Genomic DNA, 27,972 nt, shown 5'->3' on the forward strand with positions numbered 1-27,972 from the left:
ACAGGGATATTAAACCTGATATTTATTTTCTGGCTAATAATGCCAAACATGTATTTACAGACATAACTTTTTTTGTCAAAATTGATAAGAGCCCGACTCAGTCCAGACATGCAAGCAGAACGATGTGTGCGATACAAATGACAAAGAAACAAAGGAACTTATTATGGTTTATTAGTTTTGAATCTTATGTATCTTACATACAAATTTTACATTGGTAAACAGACACTTTTATGAACCTCCCAACCCTAAACTCAGATAATCAAAATGTACATAAGGAGCCCTTTCCCCTCAGTAACAGCCCTGTTCTATCAAAACCTGATGGCAGAGAAGAAAGCGTGAGCACCGAACAACTGCAAAATAAACATTTTAAAACAGGAGGGAAAATTCTGCTGTTGTTTCAGAAGACAAAGAGCAGACCTGTTGGTGAGTTTCACATCGGATGGCTTTACAGGACAGGGCAATGGAACAAGGCCAGCGCTTTGGTTTCCTTAAAGGACAACAGAAAGTGAGCCCCCATTTCAATAAAGATATACAAAATAATAACACTTTATGATTGACAGTGTTTACAGACTGTCTACGGACTACAGTATCATGCTCAGAGGGGAGTGGCATGCTTCTTCCTCCATGAAGCACAACATGAGGATATTCTAATGACCGCCACGGCAAATCCAAATACACCTCATGCACATTATAAATGTACGCAGTATCAAAACATCACATTGGCAGGCAGCTACTGAAGAGCAACTGATGATCCTCATGAAACCAACAGAACACCCCTATCTATATTCCAAGTGCTTTTTTTTTTTTTAAACCACACAAGATTTACAAAAACAAATGGGAAACGAGTCAGAATATAAAACATTCATTGGATGGATAGGAAATGTCAGCGTTGAGTCCCAAAATCCACAGCTCAACAGTGTGAGAGTTGGTGCCACTTTGGTGACAGCATACCGCTCACTAAGACATTCATTTGAGAGTATGCGGGGTAAAAACAATGCAGGGAGGGATGAAAGCTGACATAATTAATTATTGTCCATTATTAATGACCAGTTGAAGAGAACTGTTGCAGCATGTCTCTTGAACATAGTCCGGATCAGCTGCTGCTTTTAAGTCAGGTTTGAACTTAGTGGTTAAGACAATAAAACTGAGTAGCTTCATGAGAGTGGGAAGGAAAACACCTTCAAGTCAATAGGGTCACATTTTAACTAATGTATTTCAATGTGAATGCCAGTTAAAAGAATATTACGATTTTGGTCCAACAGGGTACTGCTATCAAAAAAATGCTGATTTGAGTAAAGTTTCATCAAATGTGAGTACTGGAATTTGAGCAAGGCCAATATCCTAAAATCACCCTTCTATATCTGACTGATACCTTTTTAGAAAGCCTAAAACAGAAGACACTGGTTTCTGCAATATTAACATAAAATCCAAAGGCAATGAACCAGAAGGCAATAGCTTAAAGGGAAATAAGCAAAAACGAAATCATTATATAACAAAATGGCCACAAGCAAAGCGTTGAACATAATTAGGCTGAAGTTTGTAAACCTGTGGAAGCTTTTGTTTTGCTCTCCCCATGTCCTTCAGTACTTCAACAGAAATACAGAGGAACTCCTGGTTGAGTTTTTAACAATCTTAACAAATATACCTCTTGCTGCTCTGGGATAATCATTCATAGAGGGTCTGATAAACCCCAAAAGCTACTATTTTCCAATGTTCCACCTATTGTGTGTGCAGATTTAGCATTTCTGATAAAAACAAACCACTTTAAAAAGGCCTCTTTCTCCAAGTCCATTGTGGAGCAACTGGAAATACCATGATGTGATGATGAAAGGCAAACTCTTGCACAACACCTCACACCCTGTGCAAAGGTGTCGTCCTGTTCGTGTGGACAGCTGTGTAACTTTACTGTTTTAAAGCTGGGAAAACGGTGCAGGGGTAGTGAGACACTACCTGAGATACAGACCGCCCTCATTTCACAACTCTGCCTCCATTTCAGATGCAGACACTTTGCATTAGGGAATGCGGGCAATATCCATGTAGTGACTACTTGGATTAAATCAGAAAAAGGCTTATGTTGGGAGTTTTCACTTCCTGCCTCCTGGAGGTATATGAGAAGTGGGACTCTGCAATCATTGCTGGAGTGCCACTCTTCCATGTTGGCTCAAATCAACTGATTACAGATCGCTCCTCTGCCTTTAGCTTCGGATCAGCTGATCAAACAGAGCCGTGACATTTAAGGGCAGCGTAGGGAATCTGTGTGTGCGACTGCTGTGCTTCTGTACACAAATCCTAAAAAGAGGTTTTACGAGGGCTAGCCCAAATGGTAATGAAGTATAAAATCATCATGGAAGTTTTTTTCTCTCATGAAGGCGGCAAACATGTTTGAGCCACGTAGTCTTGCTGCCTCTCTGTCAGTCTGTTATTTCAGCAGGATGTTTCTTCATAGGCTGCGTCCCATAATGATCACGTCTTTGGGAAAGCCCTCCATTTTGGCCACTTCAAAGCATCCCAGCTTACCGTAGAAGTCCAACATTCTCTTATCAGTCTCCCGGACATGACAGAACGCACCAAGGGACCCTGGAAGAAATAAAGATAACATCTTAGTCAATAACAAAAATCCCAAACTGGATCAAGACCTCTGTCACAGAACGAAGAGATTATTTCCATCTGGGCTTTGATTGTTTATATTTTTAAACCTTTCAATCCATTTGAACACCATATGGATAAACTATGTTAGATACCTCAGAATTGTTTTTGTTTTCCTTTGTCAAATGCAAGATAAGCTGTTCTGACACCCTCTTACCACCATGGCTAATAACAACTCATACAGTATTTCCTCTCTGTAGCTAGTACAAGTATAGGTGAAGAACATTACTTTAAAACTAAGAATGACCGCCACCTACCATTTGCCTTAAGAGAAGATAGAAGACATCCCATCATACTTTTGGCCACACTGGGGTCAGTGACCTTGGCATGAATGTCAACCTTGATGAGAGAGGGGAAGTTGGAGAGGAAAGTGTCTGGAAGACCCTCTTCCTCTTCGTGGAAACTCAGCATCATTTTCTACAGACAGAGAGGGACAATAGAACTCAACAATCGTATCCCCAGCGCTACAGATATTATGACAGTGAGAGAGACGGATAAATATCCTACCTCAGCCTCTGAGAGATCCTTCTGACAGTCAGGTTTGAGGTATTTCTCCTGCATGAATGGAATCCAGCTCATCTTGCAATTTTTCACAAAGGGCTGGACGTCCACAGTGCCAAGAGCATAACCGCAGATCCCTTCATCATCCTCCAACACAAACCCGTAGTCTGAGCTCAATGACAGGAGACCTCCTACTAACCTGTGTGGACAAACAGCAAATATTTAGTCAGTGATGTTGTTTTGCACTGCCGGGGAAACTGCAGTCCATGCTTTAGTGGTCTTCATGTTTTACCTGTCTCCAATGAGGTCAGGATCCTCCTCAGAGACCGGTTCATCTTCCATTCCTTCAGAGTACATTTCTTTACAGATTTTATAAATGGCAGTCTGCAAAAAATGAAGATGGTTACAGTGGTTAGTTGAAGAAAATATATATACAATACTAGCAATGCCCAGAAAATGCAAATGTGTTTAAAGACATCTTGGAAATACATACATTGAGTTGCCATTACATTCAGCACATACATGCTGTGAATAGCAGTTGCGCACAACATTTGAGGCACATTAAGTGCAAAGCAATCACAACTACAACTAGGCCACTACTGCTGGGAATACTAGGACATGGCCAACATGATTTCTGTAACCATACATTTTGCTTAGGATATTGTTCAAACCTGATAACTATAGGTATTGAAGGTGCCGTACTTGGATTTTGGTAAAAAAAGAGGGGGAAAAGGGCACGACTAAACACAAAAAAGTCTTACCTCATCCTTGGGAAAGTATGGCCTTATGGAATAGGTTTTGGAAGTTGGCAATGAAGGCGGAGGTTGGTAAAAAAGATCGTTTGCCGCTTCTATTGGCAACAATCTCTGTGGGTATCAAAAGAAACAGGTTCAGTTTGGGGCGATGTGCTGCTGTGGTTGACTGCCTCACTGTGCATTTGCTACAGTTGAGCCACTATCAAATCAAAAGGAACTACAGAACAGAGCAAAGCGCTTTGGATGACAAGTATAGTTAAAAAACACAATATGAAGATATAAACTGACGTTTCTTCTTGATCTGACAGTGGACAACAAGAACAAACATCACACCTTTCTTATTTTTCCTAGTGGAACATAGCAACACAAGCACATACATATTTGCTTTTCAAATATAATAAAACAAGGCTGGTGTTTTGGTCTGGCTAAGGTGTTACTGTCTGAAGGAGATGCTCCTTTCCCTTTTGTAAGACATCGCAATAATTCGCTGCGCAGGACCCTCCTGTTGAGAAAAATAATGATGCTGGCGCAGAGAGGCAGAGAAAACTCCAGGATTGAAACCCAAATGAGGCAAATTGAGCTAACTGACAGATTGAGTGGCATATTAGTTGCCATTGTGAGTCTTGCTAGTCTCCAAGGATAGAGATACTTTAGTGTGTATTTGATCATGGAGTTTTCTCTTTGCAAACATTGCTTGCGTACCCGCTTGCGCTGCGATGCTTGTGCGTGCGCTTGCAAAAGGTTGGCTGTTGTGCTTTTCCTGCAAAGAAATGAGATGTCATAAAAATAAAACCTAGCCATGCTCGCGTGCGCTGCGTGCACTAGGGAAAAGCAGCATCTCCTTGGGACGTTGCTGAAAGAAATTCAAATTAATCCATCATAAAATGCCAGGCCAAACTTTGGCTGTAACCTATATGGTTAGTTTGGGTTTCAATCCCCTCCAACAGACTGACAATAGCCCAAAATAATACAAGGGCATGGACCTTTTTTGAGACAAAGTGGAGGGGATGGAACCAGGTTTTTATGAAACCTGACCCGTTATTATCAGCGCACCTTGGACAGACCAAAGCCCTTCATACCTACACACATATTACCATTGTCGTCTTTGCTGACAACACTGTTTTTTTCCATTAGATTGCTGTAAATTCAGTGCATTAGATACCTGGAACTCTCCTGCTAGACCTCCCTTAAAGGCCCAGGGTTCTTGGTCTCCTCTAAGGAACTGTGCTGAGGACTGACTACGACACCCTGTTAGGAGCAGAGCCAAGCGGACATTGTTACCACAGGATGGGGCTCTCTGACAGATGAAGGGACTTGGGAGATGGGTAGGAACGGGGTCATATGTATCTAATAACATAATCCGTATCTATTTGGTTTTATTCATTAAAACATAAAAAAGGACCTAATTTGGAATAAACTTCTTCAGAGGAAATATATTATGATGAAATGGGGCTGAAGCAACTAAAGCTTACGTGTTACCAAGGAGATATCAGGTCCAAGATATCAATGCAACTTAAATTCTCTGTGTCGGTCTTAATAAATCTTTTTTTTGCTGCAGTAAGAAAAGCATGCTCTCCAAAAACTAAAGAGAGGCCAGAATTAAGTGCAGTTCAGCCCCCTTGGTGTCTCAGTACGGGTGATAAACCTATCTGACTACCTTGACATTATACAGACCATCAGAAACCCATACTGTCTATGGACTACATTAGTAAGCTTCAGCTGCCGTCACCCCACTCATTTTAGCACCCCGTGTGAAGTCACATTCTCATCTTATCTGCCTCGTCACATGACTGGGGAGCATGAGTCATCAAACCAGGAAGACATGAGAGGTAGTGTGGACATTTCCCCTGTTAAAAGGCCTCTCAGCCTGATACTAAAGGACACAGACAGACCAAAGATGCACTGCAGCGACAAAGCAAGAGGAGTATATATCTAAAGCACACAGGGCTCTTAGAGTCTGTACACAGTAGTTTTCCTGCTAACAAAGTCTAACCATGGTTGATGAGTAGCACTGTCATGTGACCAGACAAATGCAGCGCGCGGGTAGGGCACGTAAAAGTGCTTTTCATATCAACCTCACCCTGATACTTCAAACAATTCCTGAGAGGAACTGACACAGCACAGCACGCAGATGCACCCACGGGAGGAAACTCTGAACTTGCTTATCCGGATTAAAAACCGCAAATGGGACAAAAAGATGACCTCTTTGAGGTTTGCTTCCACTTCAAAGACTATTCAGACTGTATTGTCTTAACAGAAATACAGCTATGCAGGAAACATGCAACTTTTGTTCTTGCAATGTCCAGCCAATGTGTGAGCACACTTAACGTAGCTACACATTTAAAAGTGTCCCCTAGTAGGATGAAGATCATGTGCCATAGTTACATTTTAAAAGCCAAGCATACAATTCCCTTGAGTAGGTGCATCAGTCTGCTCTGAGACATTTCTCTAGTCCTACCTAAAGAAACAAAAACACAAGTTAGAGAGGTGCTGCCAAAGAGAGAAATTTGGAGTTAAAACTTAAGATTTAAAGCTAAATCGCTGCGCAAAATGTGACTTCATCCGGAGGGCTGCTTCATTTCCTCCAAAACAGTAGGTAACATTTTAGAATCTACTAAAAAACAAAATAATAAACTACGCAAATCCTCTAGCAAAAAAAAAAGACACGACGCTTGCACTGTGCATACATCGGCCACTGTCGATCCAATAGCAGTAGAAACTTGTACTGTGGATTCTTCCATCTGTACATGGTGAAGGGAGAAAACAGTAGAAAAGTTATTAGTAAGTGTTCTCAGTACATTAACCAGGGGGGTGCGACTAAATGCCGGCTGCACAGCTACTATATGGGGAAAACATATGGATGTAAAACCTGATACTAGCAACAGCAGAAGTCATCTGTTAGGCACTGAATAACACTGCAGTTATGAAGAGGAATAATCAAAAGATACCTCTTTGAATGCGGCACTTGATTTCCTCTATGTTGCTAGAGTGATTACAACCTACACTGATGCATTAGGCCCAGTGGTGGAATTTTGATGTGGTTTGGTCAGTGGGGGTATGCTGCCTGCTGTGTACTGTGGGCTAGAGTCCTCAGCTTTACCATATAGGACAGAAACCTGTGAACGAAACTGGGTTAGAGGGGGTTTACTACAGGCCATGCTGGTGCTTCAGACTATTCAAAAGAACACTCCAAAAAAGATGGAGATGTTATCACAAGGCTGACTGTCACTCAAACTGCATCACAGTGCACCATCTGAAAGAATGAAAGACAGTTTGAAGGGATAGGGAGAGAAAGCGAGAGAATATACCCTCGCAAGAGGTGATGGGCCCCACACTGATACAGATTGAGCAAACAATTCAGATTACAGCTTTGTTATAGAGACTTATCCATGAGACTGTATTACATTCATATGCTTTGTGTTAAAAAGCAGCTGAATTAAACAGTGGATATTTCAGTTTATGCACCAGAATGGCCTTCCACAGTCAGTCAACTTGCTCTCCAAGCTCGCGTGCGCGCTAAGGGCATGGAGGGAGGGGATGGGTCGGTGGGAGCTTCCCTCTGGCTCCGGTCCCCACAGAAGGAGGAATGGAAGCAAGTGTGTCTGTGTGGGAATGCAGCATTGATGTTACTGGATACACAGCAAGCAGCAGTAACCCTGCTGCAACGTTTGCCACAGAGGCCGAGTTCAGATATCACCAGGAATACATGAGGATGCTGGCAGTGCAAGCGGCATTCAGTCAGAAGAAAAAAAAAAGATCAACGTGTGTTTAAAGGCAAATGAATAGAATCATAACTATTGATATGTGATGCAACTAGCCAGATCTCTGCTAGGCCAATCTATAATAAAAACTGGTAGTTCTAGCCTCATTTTCACCATGTCTACAGGTTTTGGCTTTAGATCTTTAGCAGCCATAAGTCTTTCATCAGTACAATTACAGTCTGTTAAGCAGACTGTGGAATATATGTAAAATCATTATAAATCATTAAACTACATAGCATTGCACTATGGCATAATCAACGCAGCTAGCGATTAGTAGTGCGTTATCATTATGTAATTGTTTTTTTAAAAAGCTGACTAATTGTGCTTAAATATGTGTGTGAGAGTAAATAACGCCTGGATTACCTGACTTGATCAGACTATTGCTATGCTACTGTCTCTATGGGTAAGCGCCTTATGGTTCCTTTCAATACATACCTAGCCACTGGACAAAAGACTTGACCATAGAAATGATGCTCTTGATGTCCCAGATGTACGGGTAGAGGTCGTATAGGATGGTGTGGTTGGCTGAATTGGACAGCCGTGTGAACATCTGGATGACTGAGCGGCACATGTCCTCAAACTTCTCTGCCCTTGATTGCCATTCTGCTACCTGCATCAAACAGAGTGATTGGAATTAGGACACATAATTAACAAATACAAAATACTGACAGCACTAAAAGCATTTTGGTTTATGAAACACTTTTTTGTAAAGCTGAATTTGACTTTTGACTTGTCAAAGTAGAAAATACACATTAAGATGATTGTGTTTAATGAAAGTGACCCAGTGACAATTTTGCGCTAGAATATGTCAAAATATCTTTGAGAAAAAGGTTCAATAGGGGGAAGGGGACGTTTTTACAACACATGCTGCACTCCATCCACTATAATAACCACACCACCCAATGGGCAGTATGGGTAGTACACATCCACCATTTTGTTTTCAACAACCAGCACTATCACAGGCCAGTGCAGTCAATAATTAACTCGTTCTCTCAGAAAGACCTCTTCCTCCCAACTGTGTGTGTTTATTGAAATGCATTAACCCACCTTTTCAGTTTCCTTTCTCTTGCAGTTGACGCTCACAACGCTGCTGTTGGATCTCAGCCAGTCGAACTCCTTCAGCATCTGGACGGCTTTGGGTCCGTATTCATACGGCAGGTAGAAGAGCTCTGCCAGCAGGCTCAGGTCGTCCAGTGTGAGGGGCTCTGCGGTGAACAGGGGCTTCTCGTCGGGCCCGGGCACAAACAACTCCTGAGGAGACACACCAGAAAATAAAGTTACTTTGTAGGGAATGCTAATTTATTTTTGCTTTCAATTGCAGATGAGTAAAGGAAACTCACAAATGCTTGTGGAATCAGTTTGAGCTGATCATCTGTCTGCATCGGGGCGATGTCGCACCCAGGGTCCTCCTGGATGGACTCTTCAGGGGACTTGGACTCTGTCAGACACTCCTTGTCTGTATCCATGGGCTTCAGGTCCTCAGCCATCTTCTCAACTAAGATGGGACCGACCTGCTTCTCCTCTGGGTCGGTTTGTGCTTCCTGCTCAAGCTCATCTAGCTTCTCAACCACCATCTCCATGGGCTCCTCGTCTGAATCCTTCTTCTCCAACTCCACCTGCACAAAAACAGGGAAAACACACTTTAAAAAAACATATTGAGATGCTTTCCTCACCATCAAAGCCAATTTCCCCCAAAATGGTCGCCGAAAAATTGTTTTGATAGAAGCCCATTATGTAATCCTGAACTGTATGAATGACAAATACATTTCAAGAAAAAAAACAACTCTTTCAGCACTACTTTAGGGAAAATAAATCTTACCTCCTCTATGTCCTGAGGTATTTTTGCCAAGGGGTGTGAGAGTGGATCCAGACAGAGAGGCGGCATGGCTGGAGACATGATGGGCTGCTGGAACACAGTCGTGACTGTTGTGGAAGAGCAGAGCAAGGGAGCAGTCATGGATGTCACGTCGATGGCGGTGCTTTTGGGACCACTCTGAGGCACCTGTCGGCCTGAAAGACAAAGTTAAGCCTCACTGCATCGTGTTCTTCAGTCACAATATTATCATTTTAGGCCATCAATGCCAACGCAATGAGTGTATTCCAAGTATAACTGCTAGAAATGTCATTAGCATAGAGATAAGATGTAATAATGGCGCTGCTCTCACTGTTGTATTGATGAGGCTCAACAAAGTCCCCTAGCCATTCTGTGAGAGCCAGTTTTAGAGCAAGCTGTGGGCTGTAGAGCATGTCTGTCTCCAGTTCTTCATCACTGCCTTCATTCTCTAACTTGATCTGGATGGACACGGTGCTGTCCTCGCCATCAGCTGGACAAGCGTAAGATGGAGAAACAAACACAGAATGGACAGCATTATAAACCGATGCAGAGATATCATTGTGTTTCCCCATCAAAGCAAAGTCGCTTTGGATCATACTTACTCATCACCACATCCTTGCGCACCCCATTCATATTAGACTTGTACCAGGTGGCCAGAGTGTGGATCGCAACAAAGTTGGACTCAAACTCGCAGTTAGGGTTCGTGAGGACTCCCTTTAGTCTGGGGATGAGCTCTGTGGAGCGGCCCTTGTAAGGCCCCAAGAAAAGCCTCTTCTGGTCATAATCATTGGCGTGAATGTTGTCCCAGATCACAGGGGCTCTTCCTAGGATCTTTGACACCTCCTCGATTGATTCCACTGTGATATCTTTGGACACCACCTTGGGGCCTGCAGAAAAGGAAACAATACAGTGTTGTTTCTACTACTCTGAAATGCATGATTGTGTGGTAATGGTGTTGTTTTGTTGACAGGAAACTGTGTTAGACTCACCTGTCCATAGCACTTCAATGCCAGGCAGTAGCTTCTCTCCTACTGTGTGGAGGTAGGGAGACTGATGGACATTTGGGTAGCAAAATGTTCCACAGTACTCTGCGTATCAAGGCAAGAAATAAAGAATGAGAAAATCAGTAGACAACAAACAATTGTATAACATCTTAAATGGATTGGGGAATAAAACTGATGTACCTGTGGGGCAGAACAGAAATGATTCGGGCTCTCCCAGGTACTGGTAGATTTCGTTTGTAATAGAAACCTGAGCGTGTGCAAATGAGCTGAACACCTCTTTGTCAGCAGGGCACATGTTGTGTTCAATATCATCAAAAAGTAAGGCAAATGACTTGCAGCCGAAGTGAGTAACCTGGGGATAGAGACAGATATGGTAAACACTTAATTATTTACATAATGATGCAGAGTGTAAAAACCATGGAACATTTGATGATATGAACAAATAAAGACCTGTTTCTTTGGGCTTATATTTTCGGCATTTTTGTCTTTATTGGATAGAGGTAGATTAGGAATGTGGGGATAGAGGAGATGACATGCAGCAGTAAGGACCCAGTCTTGACACAAGATCTTAAGAGTTGGACACATTGCCATACAAAAAGTTGCAATACCTGATCGAGTTTCCTCTTTAGTGCAGTAACTTCCTTCTGATTGGAGAAGGTGATGTCCAGTCCAGGGGAAATGGCATAGATGAACTCTATCCCATGCTCCTTAGCAGCACCAATTAAAGTCATGAGTTGTTCTAGGAGATAAATAAAAAAATAAAAAACATCACTCAATGCCGTATTGTGCCATTATACACATTATGAATATGATGGCCCTTAAACCTCAATAAATAGGCATTACTCATTTTCTTTGCCCTAAGCAAGATGATAACATGATCTGTATTGAATAGTCACCTGCTTCTTCCACTGAATACATCTCTCTCCAGAACATTCTGTGTTTGTAGTCATCTTTGGGGGCATAAAGGTATGTATTCAGTCCCCATTTCTGCTGCCTGTGAAATGCAATGTTGTACATATTTATTAGAACAACTCAAATAATAAAGCTGTAATATTATGGGTATTAGATGAATGAATTATCAAAGTTCATCATACCTTCTGAACAACTCTTTCCTCTGTTCCATAGTCCATGGTCGACCGTAAAAGCCTGCATTAGCAAAGAATACATTCAGTTTCATGCAGTCTGACGAGCTATATTAAACTATATTTCAGAGCCCATTCAGATGCAATACCCCTCGAACTATTTGCCCTTAGGTGTAGGCTGGAATTGAAGTGCAATAAGACATGAATGTTGTTCTTATTCAGTCAGTTACCGTTGGTCAGACTCACAAATAGACCATTTTGTCCATGTATTGTCAAAAAATATGAAAAATGGACATCTTAGGTTCACTTATAAGGGCAAAACTAGGTCTTACCAAGAATGTACTGATTCAGTTTGATAGGAAGCCAAACCACACAAATATATAATATATAACATGACGCAAACACAATAAATTATTATTCACCTCATGGTGCAACCTGCCAAAAATGAATAATATAACATTCATTATAGATCACAACTGATTTATAATCTGCACAAATAATGCCTTGTTACATAAAGAAGGGTTTTAACCACTCCTTCATTTGTATTTAAGACAATTCACACTCGATGTCCAAGTGTTATCCGATTGTACACTAATGGATTGTATTTCCAATTGATGACAACCATCCTCTCCTCCACGAAGCAGGGCTGCTGCAGCATGCTGATGCCCTATGATAGTAGGGATCCATATTCGTTTGTTGTCATTCTGCAACACAGGGTTGCGCAACGAAACGCCTAGTTCATGTTCAAATCATCACTGGATCAAGTGTCGAATTTGATTGTTTCAGACAACATTCAATATTACCTTCCACGACTCCGCAGATGAATTTCCTGTTGCCCGTCGGTTCGACTCCGATGCCGGACTCTTCCACCGGACAGGCGGCCTCTGCACGAGCCTCTCCGGAGACTGGGCTGGGGCTCGGCTCACCGTCAACTTGAGGAGTCTCCAGCGTCTTATCTTTTTGAACCATTGTTATAGATATTTGCCTCGGTTTGCCTAAGAGCACTGAGTTATTTTTCTGTCTGTAGTTTTGCAGACAGACTTGCCGAGCATTACCTGCAGGAAATAAATCGTGCTGCTGTCTGTCTGGCGTTAACGTTAGCTAAGGTACGGAATAACAAGTCTTTCAAAATTATCGAAAAGTTAGCAATTGCTTCTACAAATTGTAATCGAGATTATCATGAAGTGGCATATGTTGGTTTATATATAATGAAAAACAAGGCTTCCGTTCGTATTTGTCCGATCATTTTTCTTCTCTTGATGGTAGATGTGCCCTGGTTTCCACTCGGTTCTTCCTGTTTACACCGAGTGCGCATGCTCACAGAACAGGATTAAACCAGTCAAAACTGGATCTGAGTGACAAAACACAACAAAGATGTTAGCATGTCGAAGAGATAGATGACACTGTTACTCCGCAATGCTAAAGCCTCTACACTTGGATAACGTTATCAATGTAAACATGTGTCTTCGTGTTGCCACTAAGGGGCCCTTCATTTCTTTGTTAAAATGACACCATTAGCATTTGTAAAACATGTCTTTATTACGATACATGGTCACAAAACGACCAGAGGTAAGTACTCGGACTAACTTATTTGTTTTTTTTAGAACACTGTTAACTTCAATGAGTTTAAAATGAGCCTGGAGTTTTACTGTTGCAGTTCTCCTCAACATGCAGCTTAAACTCAGATATTGCTCTCTGAATTGCTCTTCTTATTGAATGTGTTGAACATCTCAACAGCTTTCTAAAATCTTTAGATTCCAGTCCATATTAGGAGTGTAGGTGAGCTCCAACCATTCAAAGGGGAGGAGCTGCACGTCTGTTATGACCCGAGCCTGTCTGTGTATCCCGTTAGCAAAACACAGTTTGCTTTGTTCTAAATCGCCAGGATATATCCAAATACATTTTGACATAATTACCAGTAACTTTTGAAAAAGCAAACAAAGTCCCCAGAGCAAGCGTGATGCGTATTATCTTGCAACCAGTGCAGGCTCTATCAAATACCCCTTTTCACAGCAAACACCATGAATCCTTACATTATTAAAATATGCTAAATTCTGTGTAGCAGAAACCCATGACAGTAAGCCAAAATGACCCTTTTGGCATATTCATATTATACAAGGAAAGGCAAAGATGTGATTAATAACTAGAGAATGAAATATCTGAAGAAATTGCTGTGTAAATGCTGCATGCAAAAGCGGACAATACTGCTAAACTGAGCAAGAAGAATGTAAGTAGCAGGAATAGTTGGATACATTGGAATGGGTTTAATATCATTGAAAAGGGGGGATTTTACCCATAACGTTTAAAGTTGCACAAAACTAATGTATGAAAGATGTGAATAGATGGAGAATACCGACAAAGGTTTGACTTGAGTTTCAATCAGGCAATATGAATAATCAGAGAACATCTGAAAATATTCATTGTATTTCTTTGTGTCACTAATGTCACACTACTATTAAGCCAATATAAATCTACTGCTTCTATCCACATCAAATGTTTCCATGGTGATTCTCACTACTAGGCGAGTTAATCTCAAAGATGATATAACATTAATACTTTTTAATGCATGTAACATTATGTAACATTAAAGGTGGGGTAGGTAATTTTGGAGAAACCAGCCCGAGTGCGCTAAAATTTGAAAATACACAGCCGGAAAAAATCTGTCCCTTCCTTACAGAGCCCCTCCTCCAACACACACGAACGCGCACATGACCAATGAGGGCACGAGATAAGTTTGTGCACAGATGGAAGTGTGACCGGCAGGTAGGCCATCCAGTTATTTTAGCCGGGCCGGCTAAAATGATTGGTCGTGCTTTTTACAGTACTACGGCTTCCACAGATGAAATTCTTTTATGGATTTTTTGTCAAAGCACTTAAGATATTCATTGCTATCGGGATGTTAAGAGCATTCCATGGAATATAACAAAAAGTGTATCTCGAGCCGGTTTCTCAAACTTACCTACCCTACCTTTAAGTTGTATGTGGCTCTTTTTCGGCTGTAACATACATTTCCCCTCTGTGGGACTAATAAAGGTATTCTGATTCTGAGGTGCACCTCTGACAATTTTGCATCTCATTCAAATACCGTAAAAACATTTGAAACTTTCAGCGTTCACATCAATTATAGATTAAGGTAAACCAGTTGCAGGACTCAGGTATTTTACATGCCAGCTCTCTTGGACACTTTACAGAATTTGTTTCAGCTGTGCTTTTCTACAGTCAATATGTTTGCAGAGAACAGTGTTTATACTGAAACCTGAGTGTTTTATTTGTTACACCTATATTTTCTTGGAACATGACAACTTGTATGTGAAAAGGGCCGATACCTCTCAATATTGTAATTAAAGAATACAGACAGTTGGAATGAAAAACAAGCAAAGTATTTTAGGTTATTTTTTATTTAGGTCCGTAGTACATTCAATTCATTCAATGTAACACAACCTGTCCCAGTAATTGGAGAGCTCCATCCCATGTACTTTTACCCTTTTAAAATGATTCTCAATAGAATTTAAATTTGTACATTTAAATAAACTTTAAAAAAAAATATTTAAATTCGATTCATTCCTTTTTTTTTTTTTTTACTACTTTCATTACAAATCTTCACTTCAATAGAAGGTGTAAGCTTTGAGAAACAAAATAAAAACAAACAAAATAAAACTAAGGCAACAACATAAATGTAAAGACAGTGTTGCAGGTGAGGAGCCAGCCGTTGGCTCTGAGGTAAGTGTCAGCTGCTTCCTGCTGCAGGCCTCCTGTTACCTCCTCTGATTCTGCTTGGCCTGCTTCAATAAAGTGTCGAAGTCTAGTGTCTGAAACTTGCCTTTCCCAGACGACGAATCGTAATCCTTACTCGAATCTGAAAAAACCCAAAAACAAGTTAGCTTTGATTTAAAAAAAAAGACTCGACACCACAGTGTCGATTATATAAATGCTGAAGCCCAAATACAACCTGCAAAACACATCCTAAACTTTGACCAGCTCTGAAAAATATGATTCTTTCAATTCCATTTTAAATTGGATCATAATTTCCCCCCAACATTTCCAAAGTATATAAGGAATACACTTTATCAGAAAACCAACATCAGAATCAACATTTAAAAACCCATCATGTGCATTGTGTGTTTAATTTAAAATGTCACAAAAAAAAACAGGTCAGCATAACCTGCACAATTGTAAAATCAATAAAGGGGACATGACCTGTGTCTCTTCAATAGTTGCTACAGCCCTGCTGGCAAGCCATGAAGGAGGCAGTTTCAATACCCAGTGTTATACAATATATTAATGTATTATTTTGGTGTATTGTAATCCACTTTTAAGGACAGTATGCTTCTACCTGCAGTGCGATGATCCCTTCAAATGGTAATGATCACAATCAACATCAATAATATGTTGATAGATTAACATTAACTTGGCAAGAGCTACAGGAACTTCGTGTCAGTTGATTTATGCCTACCCAGGTCAGCATAGTTTGACTTGCAGAACTGTCTCCTTCCTCCAAAACAGAGATCAAATGGAAGCTCATCGGACTTGCGTAGCTTGCTTCCATTCTCGATGGCCATGAATGCATTCTTGGTGTCGTAATAAGTCACAAACCCATAGTTGTCCCTGTGAGAGATAACCAAACCATCAGCCTGTATTCATTTTAAGTTTGTCTGAAGTCTAGTAAAGGTCAAAATTGCTATTGTACGTAGTTTGAGCTGTGACTTGCATTTAAAAGAGCAACCTGGGGGTGTTGCCAGGGGGCTCCAGTTATGAACAAGCCTGAATTTGCTTTAGCACTGTAGCTTGGCCTAAGAGGTCATGGATGAGACCAACAAGGTTCAAAGACAGTGCAATGTAACGTTATAGCCATATTAAGATATTAACAGTAAAGTCATCTCCATTACAGAAGCTGTTTATGTACGTACCCTTGGTCTCTAAAGTGCAGGGTGCATTCTTCAATCTCGCCAAAAAAAGAGAAGCGTTCTCTTAGTTCTTTTTGGGTCATCGTCCCCCGAATGCGACCAACGTAAACAACCCGCCGCTCCTCCTGATGGAATAAATAGTCCATCAGACTAACAACATTTTGACAACTTTGCTTTGAGACCAGTGTACTAAAGAGAAACAAATACTTACGATGGCTTTCTCTTTGCATTTCTTCACTTCAACATTATTCTTTCCAGCTTGAGCATAGCTGGTCATACACGAGGGGCTGAAGAAAGACAAAATAAAACCTTTAAATCAAAAAAGTCAGTTAAGTCGCTTCAGCTAATTCAAAATGCTGCAGCACGTGTACTGACTAGAGTTCGGAAAAGGGACCACATTACTCCAGTTCTGGCTCCCTATAGAACACAGGATAGAATTTAAAATTATTCTTCTCGCCTACAAACCCTACTGTCTTACAAGGGCATTGCGTTCCAAGAATGCAGGGTTGTTGGTTGTTCCTTGAGTCTCTAAAAGCACAATGGGAGCCAGAGCCTTTTCTTATCAAGCTTCACTTTTGTGGAATCAGCTTCTAGTTTGTGTTCGGGCAGCAGACAGCCTATCTGTTTTTAAGAGTACGCTTAAGACCTTCCTTTTTGATAAAGCTTATACTTGATAAAATAATCTAATAAGAGTGCATTGACGTAGACACGTTGGTATAGATGTAATTTGGTTGTGTGTGTAGACGGTGGAAGCAGGGAGAGGCATATACGTGCCTTGATCCCTGCCGAGTCGACGCACAACTGTTGATTGGCGTCAGTGCCAAAAAACTTTTCAGGAGCAATGCGCTCATGGTAGAGGTGGCGCATACATCTTAATTCCTACTCTTTTCCCTCACGCTATCCTAAGGGAGTGCATGTACGTAGACACGTTGTGCCTCTCCACCTCTGTTCCTTACTTGCTACCCTTTTCCCTCAACCTATCCTAAGGGAGTGCATGTACGTAGACACGTTGTGCTTCTCCACCTGTTCCTCACTTCTTACTTGCTACCCCTTATCCCTCACCCTATCCTAAGGGAGTGCATGTACGTAGACACGTTAGTTTAGCTGCTATAGGCTTAGACTGTCGGGGGACACTTCCTTCTTCTATCTGTCTGTACCCTGAGTCGTGGCTGATCCTGTTGCTGTGGTCCTGGATCCTCTATCCTGAGTTCTGGACTTCGAGTCGTGGCTGAACCTATCACTGATATCACCTATCACTGCCTGACTCATCATACTACTTTCCTGATGGCTCCCACAGGATTGTTGACATCCTCGTGGATCCATCTTCTTATTATAGACACATGCATTTCCAAACATTTGGTCTACCTATGCTGAAAAATGTATTATCTCTTCGATTTACACACGGCATCTATTGCACGTCTGTCCGTCCCGGGAGAGGGATCCCTCCTCTGTTGCTCTCCCTGAGGTTTCTCCCATTTTCCCCTTTAAACTGTGGGGTTTTTCTCTGGAAGTTTTTCCTTGTACGATGTGAGGGTCTAAGGACAGAGGGTGTCGTATTGTCATACTGATATTCTGTACAAACTGTGAAGTCCACTGAGACAAATGTAACATTTGTGATATTGGGCTATATAAATAAACATTGATTGATTGATTAATAACGTTTTTAATAAACTGCCTGATATTTAATATGTACTATTGAAACAGCTATACAATCCATGATGCCCCTACCAACCATATAGGCATGATTCATATACCGCACCTGTACAATCTTCTGGTTCTGCTCCACTGAGCTCGCCCGTGAGGGGACCCAGAGCGTGATCTCGAGCGACTCCAAGAGCCTGAACGAGAGGAGGAATATGAGAACCGCCTCCTCCTTCTGGGAGGGGAGCGGGACACCGAGGGAGAAGACCGAGAGGAAGAACGGGATGAGGAGCTTGAACTACTTTCAGATTGATGAGGACGATACCTAGAAAGGAAACAGGAAGGAATACCAGGGATGAACACCAGGGATGAACAAGGGAAATAATAACCCTAAAATGGTTATCAAGATGCTGTATGAACCCGAGGTCTCATGTCTTTGGAACCAACCTCTTCTTAGATGGAGAGTGGGATCTAGACCGAGATCTAGAGGAATGGGAGTCAGACTCTGAACCGCTGGACATGGGGCTGGGAGAATGATGGGATCTTCTTTTTCTAGAGCGGCCTCCAGTCCTCTCTTTGGAACTGGATCTGGGGCTGGGTGTGCGAGAAACAGCTTGTCGACGGTATGTTCTCCCAGAATGCCCACTCTTAGGGCTTCCTTCTTTTTCAATGACATCAGTCTCCTGCCGAGCAGGGGAAGCATCTGGAGTCTCCAGGACAGAGCTTCTCTCCGTCATACCAGTCCTGTGATCCAGGGGCTCTGTCAGAGGAAGCTTTCGTGTTTGGGCTTTAATCACAGAGTTTGTGGCAGACAATGCCAGGGCAGCAGGAGGGGTTTGTGTAGTGGGTTGCTTGATGGGTTTAATAGTGATAAAAGATGGCTGTTTGACATTCCAGCGCTTGCCTGGCTCTCCAGAAGGGCCTTTGTTGGGGAGGCAATAGTCGTGGTCCATGCATGCCAACTCGGCAGAGACAGTAGCAGCAGCAGGATAGGGTTTGCTGCGGGACCTGGCTGAGGGCAAGGGCCGGGCTTCTATCTGGATAACCTTGGCGGGGCTCAACTTTTGGGCCTCAGCTACCTTGCTCTTTCCGAGAAGGGCCACAGCGGCCAGGGGTTTCCACATCTGGTGTGGGGGAGTAGCTGGAGGAGTCAAAGCTGAAGCACCGGAAAATAAAGAGCACCACAGTTAAACCAAACACTCAACGATAGTTGGTAATCTGTTTGGCAAGGTGGCAAATCTCTGACTAGGACGCATGATTTCAAAACACCATACCTAATGATTGTGCCGTTTGATTAAGCCATACAAGAAGACAACAGTATTTTCTGATATCAGTTGTGTTATTTTAATTGAGTGGAATTGTCTTAAAGCTTAAAGGTGGGGTAGGTAATTTTGGAGAAACCAGCTCGAGTGCGCAAGAATTTGAAAATACACAGCCGGAAAAAATCTGCCACTTCCTTACATAGCCCCTCCTCCAACACACACGAACGCGCACATGACCAATGAGGGCACGAGATAAGTTTGTGCCCCGATGGAAGGCTGACAGGCAGGTAGGCCATCCAGTTATTTTAGCCGGGCCGGCTAAAATGATTGGTCGTGCTTTTTACAGTATTACGGCTTCCACAGGTGACATTTTTTTATGGAATTTTTGTCAAAGCACTTAAGATATTCATTGCTATCGGGATGTTAAGAGCATTCCATGGAATATAACAAAAAGTGTATCTCGAGCCGGTTTCTCAAACTTACCTACCCCACCTTTAAGTCAAAATGGTGAATTAGCTGTGACTTGCATTTAAAAGAACAACCTGGGGGTGTTGCCAGGGGGCTCCAGTTATGAACAAGCCTGAATTTGCTTTAGCACTGTAGCTTGGCCTAAGAGGTCATGGATGAGACCAACAAGGTTCAAAGACAGTGCAATCTTCTAATGTTATAGCCATATCAAGATGTAAACAGTAAACTCTTGTTACCTGCAGGACTCGAAAGGTAATTTGCTCTCACATGCTCCACAACCGTTTTCTCTGGAGCCGACTCAAAACTGTAAACCGAGAACAGTTGCCGTTAGTATATCACTGGTAAATATTGTAGCTTCCACTTCTTGATTACAGTGTAGACAAGTCTAGACAAAAAAAACCCTGTGAAGCCAGGTCGAACACATGTAATCCTGAAAAGGCCATCACTGTGCCCAGACAAAAGCAGGGTTTGCGGTAGGTCTTGGCAAAAGGTGTGTGCATCATTTCCACACACACACACCAACAGGTCTCAGAGAAACCCAGACTCCACTCACACAGAGCAGCTTCAAAGCTGTAGGGTAACTCACCTCGAGTTTCCTACAGCTGCTGCTCTACCAGAGACCTCCGGCACACATTTCTCCTCCTTGGCTGGAGAGAGAAGGAACAAGGAAATAAGTGCATGAGCCCAAAAAAACAACAAATACACAAGGAATATGATAGATAAAAACTCAGCTGGACTATTATAGGATGAACTATACAACTTGCAGCATGTCAGGTGTACATGTCAATCTTTTATTCAGCCCTTGTAATACTAAAACTGAATATTTTCCTTGGGAATTCACCATGTGGTCAGTGGTTACACTTAACATAATACACCCTATGAGGGTTCAACAACAAGCCCACTAACATGAGTAATGGCACAGACAGAGTCCAGCTACATGTTAGGTTTGGGGCTTGTAGATCCGGCCAAACAAAGACAGCAGGGCGAGAGTTAAATGGATTTGCAGACAGGGCAGAATTCCATCAGCTGAGCAGACAAGAGCACAAAGCAGCTCCTCTGCCCCCCGCAGCACTCATCTCTTAAAGGGGAATGTTTCAGTCGGAAACAAAATCATGCATTTTGAACCATACGAAGTCCCCCGCCCCCACACAAACCTTAAACATTATAACACACTTCTCTATGAAGATCAGATAAGATTCAAGCTTTGCTGGTCAGAAATATGAGGGAATAGACATTAACCTTCACTTCATGACCATCTTCAAGGCACAGCACATGCACAATTATTTAAGAAGGCACCAGCTATTCATTGTAGTGCTCTAGTCATCTAGCTTTAATCCCACTGCCGCAAACCAGAAATACTCTGACAACATTTAACTTAGTACCCAAATATGTGACACACTAAGCTATGGCCAAAACAATAACCCTTGTGCCAGAAATGTGGTATGAGAGGAAAATACTGCAGTGTGTAACATTGTCAAAAACTAAATTATACTATAAAAATCTGCCATTATTGGTTACCTTGGGTTTCCTCAAACTGCTCCAGCAAGCTGGTCAGATCAGCAGCTTCAATACCTAAAAAATAAAATTATAAAAATAAAAAGGGTCTTATCATTATGTATTGATTACAACATAAAAACTCAAATATAAATTATACCTAATAAACAGCCAATAAATTAGATACAGGCTCAATTGAAGTAGTGACGGCTACGTGTTACTTTAAAATACTGTCAATACTTGGTGAAAAAAGTATTAAACTTCAAGCTTACCTATCTCTGTGGTGAAAGCCTCAATTAGCTCCTGTGTGGCGCTCTTTGCCTTCGGGGGTTTCACCGCTGTAGTGGGCTTCTCTTTAGTTTCAAGTAGAACAGGTTTCAGCTGGGTAGCTGCAGGAGAACTCATCTGGGTACCATTGACTGTGGGTTTTGATGATTTGCCATCAGTTGTAATGGGGTTCCTTAATGACTTAGGAGCAGTAACCTCCGGTACCTTCTGTAAAACAACAATGTTCTTCTGGGGGGCACTGGGCGCAGACACAGTGGTAGCAGCAATGGGTTTGATCGCCTCTGTAGTGGTTTTAGAACAGGTTTTGGTGAGCTCTACAGACTTTGGAGATGCAGGCAGAGATTGGGGCCTTTCATCTACTCCTCCATTTCTTCCTGAAAGTGAGGGAGAGCATTTCCCTTCTGCTGGAGGCGCAGAGCTTTGAGGCACACAAGGTGATGCAGGTTGAGCTATGGTATGATGATGTGAGGGTAAATTCTGTGCTGACTCAGGCACAGGGACAGACTGCTTTTGGGGAAGAGAAGCTTTGGAAGGTTCAGGTCTTAGCTGGGGTTTATGAACAGGTGTAACCTTGCTGGATGAGGCAACCATGTAGGCCGGTGGCGCCAACAGCGCCTCGGGTGTGGGTGGTGCACATGGGCCCCTTGGCTGCCAGGCAGGCCGGACCTCCACCACTTCTGGCTGGGGGTTGGGGCGTCGAAGGTCTTTGGGGCTGGGGTTGGGGAGGCAGGGGATGAGGGGAAGCTCTGTAGGAAGCTCTGGAAGGCTGGGCCACTTGGTGCTGTTGTCGTCTGCCTTTTCCACCGGAGCTGGCTTCTTCTGCAGACGGAGCCGCCGGTACTCTGCTAGACTGAGTGATTTAGGCTTAGGCTCTGGGACTACAGGGCCTGCTGGAGGAAGGGCCTCACTAACAGGTGGCATCATCTGGGGTGTTGCTGGAGTAGGAGCAGCTGCAGGGCTCTCTGAAGACATGGGGGGCAGGACAGCAGAGGGAACTGCTGATGAAACTTCCAGCTTCTCAGGGGCCAGCTGTTTAGGCATTTTTTCAGGCTGCTGGGAGCTCACTGTTGAGGGGGAACAGCTAGGGGGACTCTTCTCAGGGCTAGCTTTTAAGGATGCTAGTTCCTGTCTAGGTGACACAGGTGTGGCAACGTGCACATTCATTTGAGGTGTTAGTGTTTTGGTGGTGATTTCAGTTTGGCATGAATTTAATTTATTAGGTTTTACAGTTGAGGGAGCTGGAGGTGAGACAAGAAGAAGCTTTGGGGCCTTGTTTTTCTTCTTTTCTTTGACTGACCTTTCAAGTTTTTTCAGAGATTCCTGTGGCGTCTTTCTTACTTTGCCACTCCTCAAGACCCTTTCCTCCACAGGTTTGGGTTGGTGCTGTTCCTTGCATTTCTTTTTCCTTTTTCTCCGAGACGGACTTTTCTCTCTTATCTCATCCTTCTGTCTCTCAATGACCATCGCATCTTTCACATCTAAACCTAGGTGTAATGTCACAGGGGATAAAACTTGTACTTCATCTTCATCGTCAACGACTATATGCTCGGAAGTGTCAGAGGCAACTTCTTCTGCTTCATGCTCTAAGAACTGCTCTTCTTCTCTAAATGGAAAAGATCCCGGCAGATCCATATCTTGGATTGCAAAGATGGGTTCTCCATTTTCACCCTGGTCCACAACTTCAAGTAAGATGCCTCCTTCGGGCAACATCTGTTCCCCCTCGTCGCCCTCCATACTATAGGCCATACAGTACGGGTGCATATGTCTGACCAACTCTCCTAGGCTAACTGAAATACCATCTTCTACCTCCTGCTCAAAAGTGTCAGGAAGTGGGAGGGTCAGTGCTTCCCACTGTAGCTGGTCACTGTCAGGAGATAAACTGTGACTCATTGGGCTCAGACTGAGGGAGCCATCTTCCTCTTCCTCCCCATCACTTCTCTGGAATGCGGCCAGTAGCCTAGGTAGGTTCTGAGTACAGATGGGAAAATATATAAAATATCATTCAAAAATGTGTCTGTTGCACAAGGTAATATGTGTTACTTATGAGTAAGTAAAGCTACCTTTCCAGTTGAGAAGGATCCTGAGCTAAAGTGTGTGTCTTTCTCTGGAGGGGAGCGTGAGAGACACAGCAATCTCCTGAGCTGGAGAATAAAAGATCAACAAAAGCTTAATGACAAACACTTTTCTACAGTCTTTACAGACCTATAATACACATGTTTATTTAAACAGAGGTCAGCAGGTTCTCTTTCCAGACCCATTATGGGGGATGATGAGAGCAAATGTATTTGAGACACTTTAAGAGTTATGTCTGACAGCTGGACACTCACCGGAGAGTGTTCCCGGCCCTTTTGACCCGACAGCAGGTCTGAATCAGGCAGCGTGTCAAATGGGGACAGGTTCTCATCGTCCACATTGTCAAGAATCTCTGTCAGGGCTGTCAGCAGCGTGGCTTCACTTTCCTCGTCTATTCCTTTAGTCTAAATACACACGTGGAAAAAAAGGTCAATGCGGAGTATCAACAAACAACTGCACACTGCTGACACATTAGAGAACCTTCTTGTAACACTTAAGTTCAACCATGTGAAAGTGGTCTTGCCTCTATTGTTGGACTGTCCTCAAAGATGGATAGAATCGAAGGGTCTAAACAGCTTTGAAGGGCCTCAAGAGTCTCTGCGGGGCTCAGCCCATCAGTCTAAAGAGGGAAAAAAACATTTCAGTTGTGTGACAGACCAAACTGGCAACATGATTCAGGATAAAAAATTATGATTGGCCATGGACAGTTTCAATATTAGGGTTACCAACACACAAAGTAGAGACAAGCTGTTGTATCTGAAAACAAATGTTTCAACCCAAAGTATTTCAAATTCAAAGACAAAAACCAAATAATGCAAACAGTCAGTATTAACATTTATAACAGCTCACTTAATTATATATTTAAGGGGTTAAACATATTTGAAGTATAATATATGAACCACTTGGCTGTATTTCAATTTCAACTGGACTGGGAGGAGACACAAGTTAACAAATACATTTTTAACAAAACCCAGTGTTGTACTGTAAATGTGTTAGGCAAATATTGTTAAAATGTAACATTTGGACAGTGAAATCTGTAAAAAATAATCTTGTTTATTTGGTTGTTGAAGCCGAGTGTAAGCCGAAGCTCGAGTGAGGCATTTGAAAATGACAGAAAGGAAACCCCACAGGGCATGAGAGAACACGTGTTTTTATTGTCAACTAGAAGAAGAGGGAAAGAAAATACCAAAGACATGTAGGCTACTATCACATAAAAAAACAGAAGAACATTGATACTGATTGGCCATGCAGCAATCCCATACACACTTATTATCAATACAAGTTATATAACTTCACAGATAACCTGTGAACAGAATATAAGTTAAATGTATTGACAGCTTTGTCCAAAGAAAACAAACACATTGAATGCATGTTGTGTTAAGTGCCCAATTGTTTTATAACAATTCTTCTGATTTTAAGTCATATACACACCTACAGTAAGTCTAGCACATCGTTGAACTATGCAATACACCTAAATGATAACATTGTGAACTTTGATCTAAGAAAGCAGTCGTACAGTAACCCACGTGTTGCTGTCTACGCATGCACACAGAGCGCAGACATTTTTTTTTCCTCGCCTCGCCCAGTCGACAGGAAGCAACCTAGCCCACGTGTTGCACTACAAACAAACATGAACAGGGCCCTCGTATAAGCTCCTGTATGATATTTCAAAAAGTACCAAACGAGACTACATTTGATCACACGTTAGAAACACCAGGTAGTTATTGATAAAGTATTTGGATGGCGAGTGTGTGTGTACAGAGAGTATATTGATGTGTGTCAGCTGCGCATGTGTGAAATGAAGCCAACATGTGATCCACCACGACTAAACCACATGTAGATACCGGATACACACAGGTTTTGAATGAAAACGTGGTGTACTGCCGCAGTGTCAGACTACATAATCAAACATGTCTTAATTAACTATTCTTATTTCAGTCATTGTACACTATATAAATGAGCTTCATCATCGTGTGCCCTATAAATGAGTTGATGACACATTACTGCAATGTGCTGGCATGCAGCCTATTACAACCATAGCATAATTTAGCACCTTAACCTTTGTTAAGCAAAGACATGGATAACGCTAAACATCCTCACTGCAGTGATGATAAAGCCAGCTGAATAGCATTTGCAGTGATTGTTACCACGTGTGTCTGGGTCAGTGGATGGGCAGTAAGAGCACGTTTGCACACGGATGCAGCTTAAATTCGTATGACTGATATTGATTATACACTTATTGGGCATGCTAGGCCAACTACCAATACAAATACACAACTGTCACTTCTTTTATTAACGACTCCTTGTTTTATAAAGGGAGAAAACCTGCGTCGTTCACCAACAAGCTACTGGCTCACCACCTAGCATTAACATACAGCTAAAAAAGCACCAGCCCATTCTTAATGAAGCTGTATGTATTGTTTCAAACCTATACCACCAACGAGCTATCGAGCTGTACGGTTTACAAAACAATGAGTGCTTTCTGAATTAAGTTTTTACAAGTAACACTACTGTGGCATCCACGTGTCACTTTTCCCATGCGCAGTGTACAACTCATACACACAACACGCTCTGTCCTGCCTCTAAAACACACACACACAACTAGTAACATTGGGTTTACAGGATAGGAAATAGAGTAGATAACATATTATTTACCTCGTCAAGTGTATCCATGTGGAACATATCCATATGACATGCAGTTAACGTATCCTCGCCTGCACCCCACCGCGCCGCCATCTTGCTGGTACACTCCCTGGACCCGACTCGTTTAGGAATGAGGAGAAATGAATCGAGGACCGGAGGAACACGCACGCCGGCAGGACACACGTGGTCCGACATTCCCGGCAAAAGGACGCAAAGTGACGCTTGGGGTCAGTGGGTTGGTTACGTGAACACGTCTCTTTGTAGTTCTTTGGTTGTTTACTTCCTTGTGGTGGCTAATTGTTTTATCCCTGCTGAAAAAAGAAGTGGACACAAATGCACACGAGGCAATACGTTTGATAACTACACCTGCGAGCTGTTAATACACAATAAGAAGTGTGTTAATATCAAGTTTTAAGTGTTACAGAAGAAACCGCAATACAACCTTTCCAGCAAATACATGTAGGTAGGTGTTTCATCCAAATGCCAAATAATTGCTGGTCCCAGCTTCTTAAATGTGACAATTTGTTGATATCTCTGTTTGTATTATTATACTTTATACATAGAGTATTTGGGTGTTTTGGACTGTTGGTTGGAAAAAACAACACATGGGAAGAAGTTCACTTGGACTCGTATGGGCATTGATTCTGAAAACAATTGTTACTTGTGGCCTTGATTGTAATTTCAAAAGAAAGGCGTTGTTTCAAATTGTTCTATAGTTCTCAAACTTAAATTAGTGCATTTTAATTCATCTTTAATGTAATAGTATATCATGTTTTCATTTAAAAGTAAATGTGTTAACAGTGCATGTATATAATCATACTGTTATTAAATGCTAATTGTTTTTTTTCTTGTTTAAAAATACCAAAGAATCAGGTCTGTCAGTTCAAGTTGACTTTCTCTTTTTTAGCATTTCCTTTAGCCTGTAATTGTTCTTTGTGGCACCAGTGGGCACTGTTCAGCAAAAACTATAGGCTTTTATCTATTTTGAAAGATGCTGAATTTTAATATTTATAGTATAGTATTTTTTACCCTGAAAATCAATGTGACACTGTGGAGTGAATTGACGTCTGTAGAACAAACACAAACGGAGGAAACTAGATTTACTCAAAAATACTTTGAGAAGCTCTGAGAAAAGCTAGTAAGTAGACCCAGAGATGCATATATTGGACATTGGCCGATAACTGAGGACTAACAAAATAGTGGAAAGAAAATTAGTTTTCCTATAGAGCCAAGGATGTGGTGAATGTCTATTTGTAACTGGGTATAATACATAAAGGAAAGGTAAAAAGTAGGCGGGTAAAAAAGGAAAACAGGCTGTGAAACAGAGGTGGGGATTAAATTGGGTCGAATACAAAAGTGGCGAGGATGTATTTCTCATTAGGATCACTACTGCATGTCACTGAAAAGCCATCGGCAATTCCCTGTATCCCACAGGCAGAAATGGATTAGAGGTGAGTCCAGCCACAACCACGTGCAGAATCATTCACACTCACTCTTTGTCTGTGTCTCTGTTTTACATGTCATTAAATGTCTGCTGTGTGAAGAATAAAAAAAGCTATGTGCGCAGTTTGAATTTTTTAAATCCCTCTACATTCTTTAACAGCTTTCCTCTTGTT

The 27,972-nt window shown here is 42.0% G+C and overlaps 2 protein-coding genes and 2 non-coding genes across 5 annotated transcripts; all 4 read right to left on the reverse strand.

Moving 5' to 3' along the window:
* Positions 1–154: 154 nt before the first annotated feature.
* oga (O-GlcNAcase) lies at positions 155–12,871 on the reverse strand. 2 transcript variants are annotated; one of them, XM_034151969.1, is made up of 19 exons: positions 12,387–12,871; positions 11,596–11,647; positions 11,398–11,495; positions 11,110–11,240; positions 10,682–10,853; positions 10,487–10,585; positions 10,100–10,384; positions 9,829–9,987; positions 9,483–9,673; positions 9,004–9,279; positions 8,711–8,914; positions 8,099–8,273; positions 6,590–6,643; positions 5,065–5,150; positions 3,909–4,013; positions 3,440–3,531; positions 3,154–3,346; positions 2,904–3,063; positions 155–2,577 (listed from the first exon to the last, which is right to left on the reverse strand). In XM_034151969.1, the coding sequence occupies exons 1-19, from the start codon at positions 12,550–12,552 to the stop codon at positions 2,441–2,443; spliced, it is 2,835 nt and encodes a 944-aa protein (XP_034007860.1). In that variant the 5' UTR covers positions 12,553–12,871; the 3' UTR covers positions 155–2,440. The 2 variants fall into 2 exon arrangements, with proteins under 2 accessions (XP_034007860.1, XP_034007861.1); XM_034151970.1 differs by lacking the exon at positions 6,590–6,643.
* Positions 12,872–14,963: 2,092 nt separating this feature from the next.
* pprc1 (PPARG related coactivator 1) lies at positions 14,964–26,795 on the reverse strand. Its single transcript, XM_034152450.1, has 14 exons — positions 26,369–26,795; positions 24,237–24,332; positions 23,968–24,117; positions 23,701–23,781; positions 21,625–23,608; positions 21,377–21,430; positions 20,445–20,505; positions 20,095–20,162; positions 18,576–19,284; positions 18,247–18,453; positions 16,699–16,774; positions 16,491–16,612; positions 16,037–16,188; positions 14,964–15,439 (listed from the first exon to the last, which is right to left on the reverse strand). Exons 1-14 carry the CDS (start codon positions 26,549–26,551, stop codon positions 15,339–15,341), a joined length of 4,044 nt encoding a protein of 1,347 aa, XP_034008341.1. The 5' UTR covers positions 26,552–26,795; the 3' UTR covers positions 14,964–15,338.
* LOC117499999 lies at positions 16,279–16,418 on the reverse strand. Its single transcript, XR_004557752.1, has one exon. It is a non-coding gene; the product is annotated as a small nucleolar RNA SNORA50 (small nucleolar RNA).
* Positions 19,905–20,044, reverse strand: LOC117500000. Its single transcript, XR_004557753.1, has one exon. It is a non-coding gene; the product is annotated as a small nucleolar RNA SNORA50 (small nucleolar RNA).
* Positions 26,796–27,972: the final 1,177 nt, after the last annotated feature.

The sequence above is a fragment of the Trematomus bernacchii genome, unplaced genomic scaffold, assembly GCF_902827165.1.
Source record: "Trematomus bernacchii unplaced genomic scaffold, fTreBer1.1, whole genome shotgun sequence".
NCBI classification, from domain to species: domain Eukaryota; kingdom Metazoa; phylum Chordata; class Actinopteri; order Perciformes; family Nototheniidae; genus Trematomus; species Trematomus bernacchii.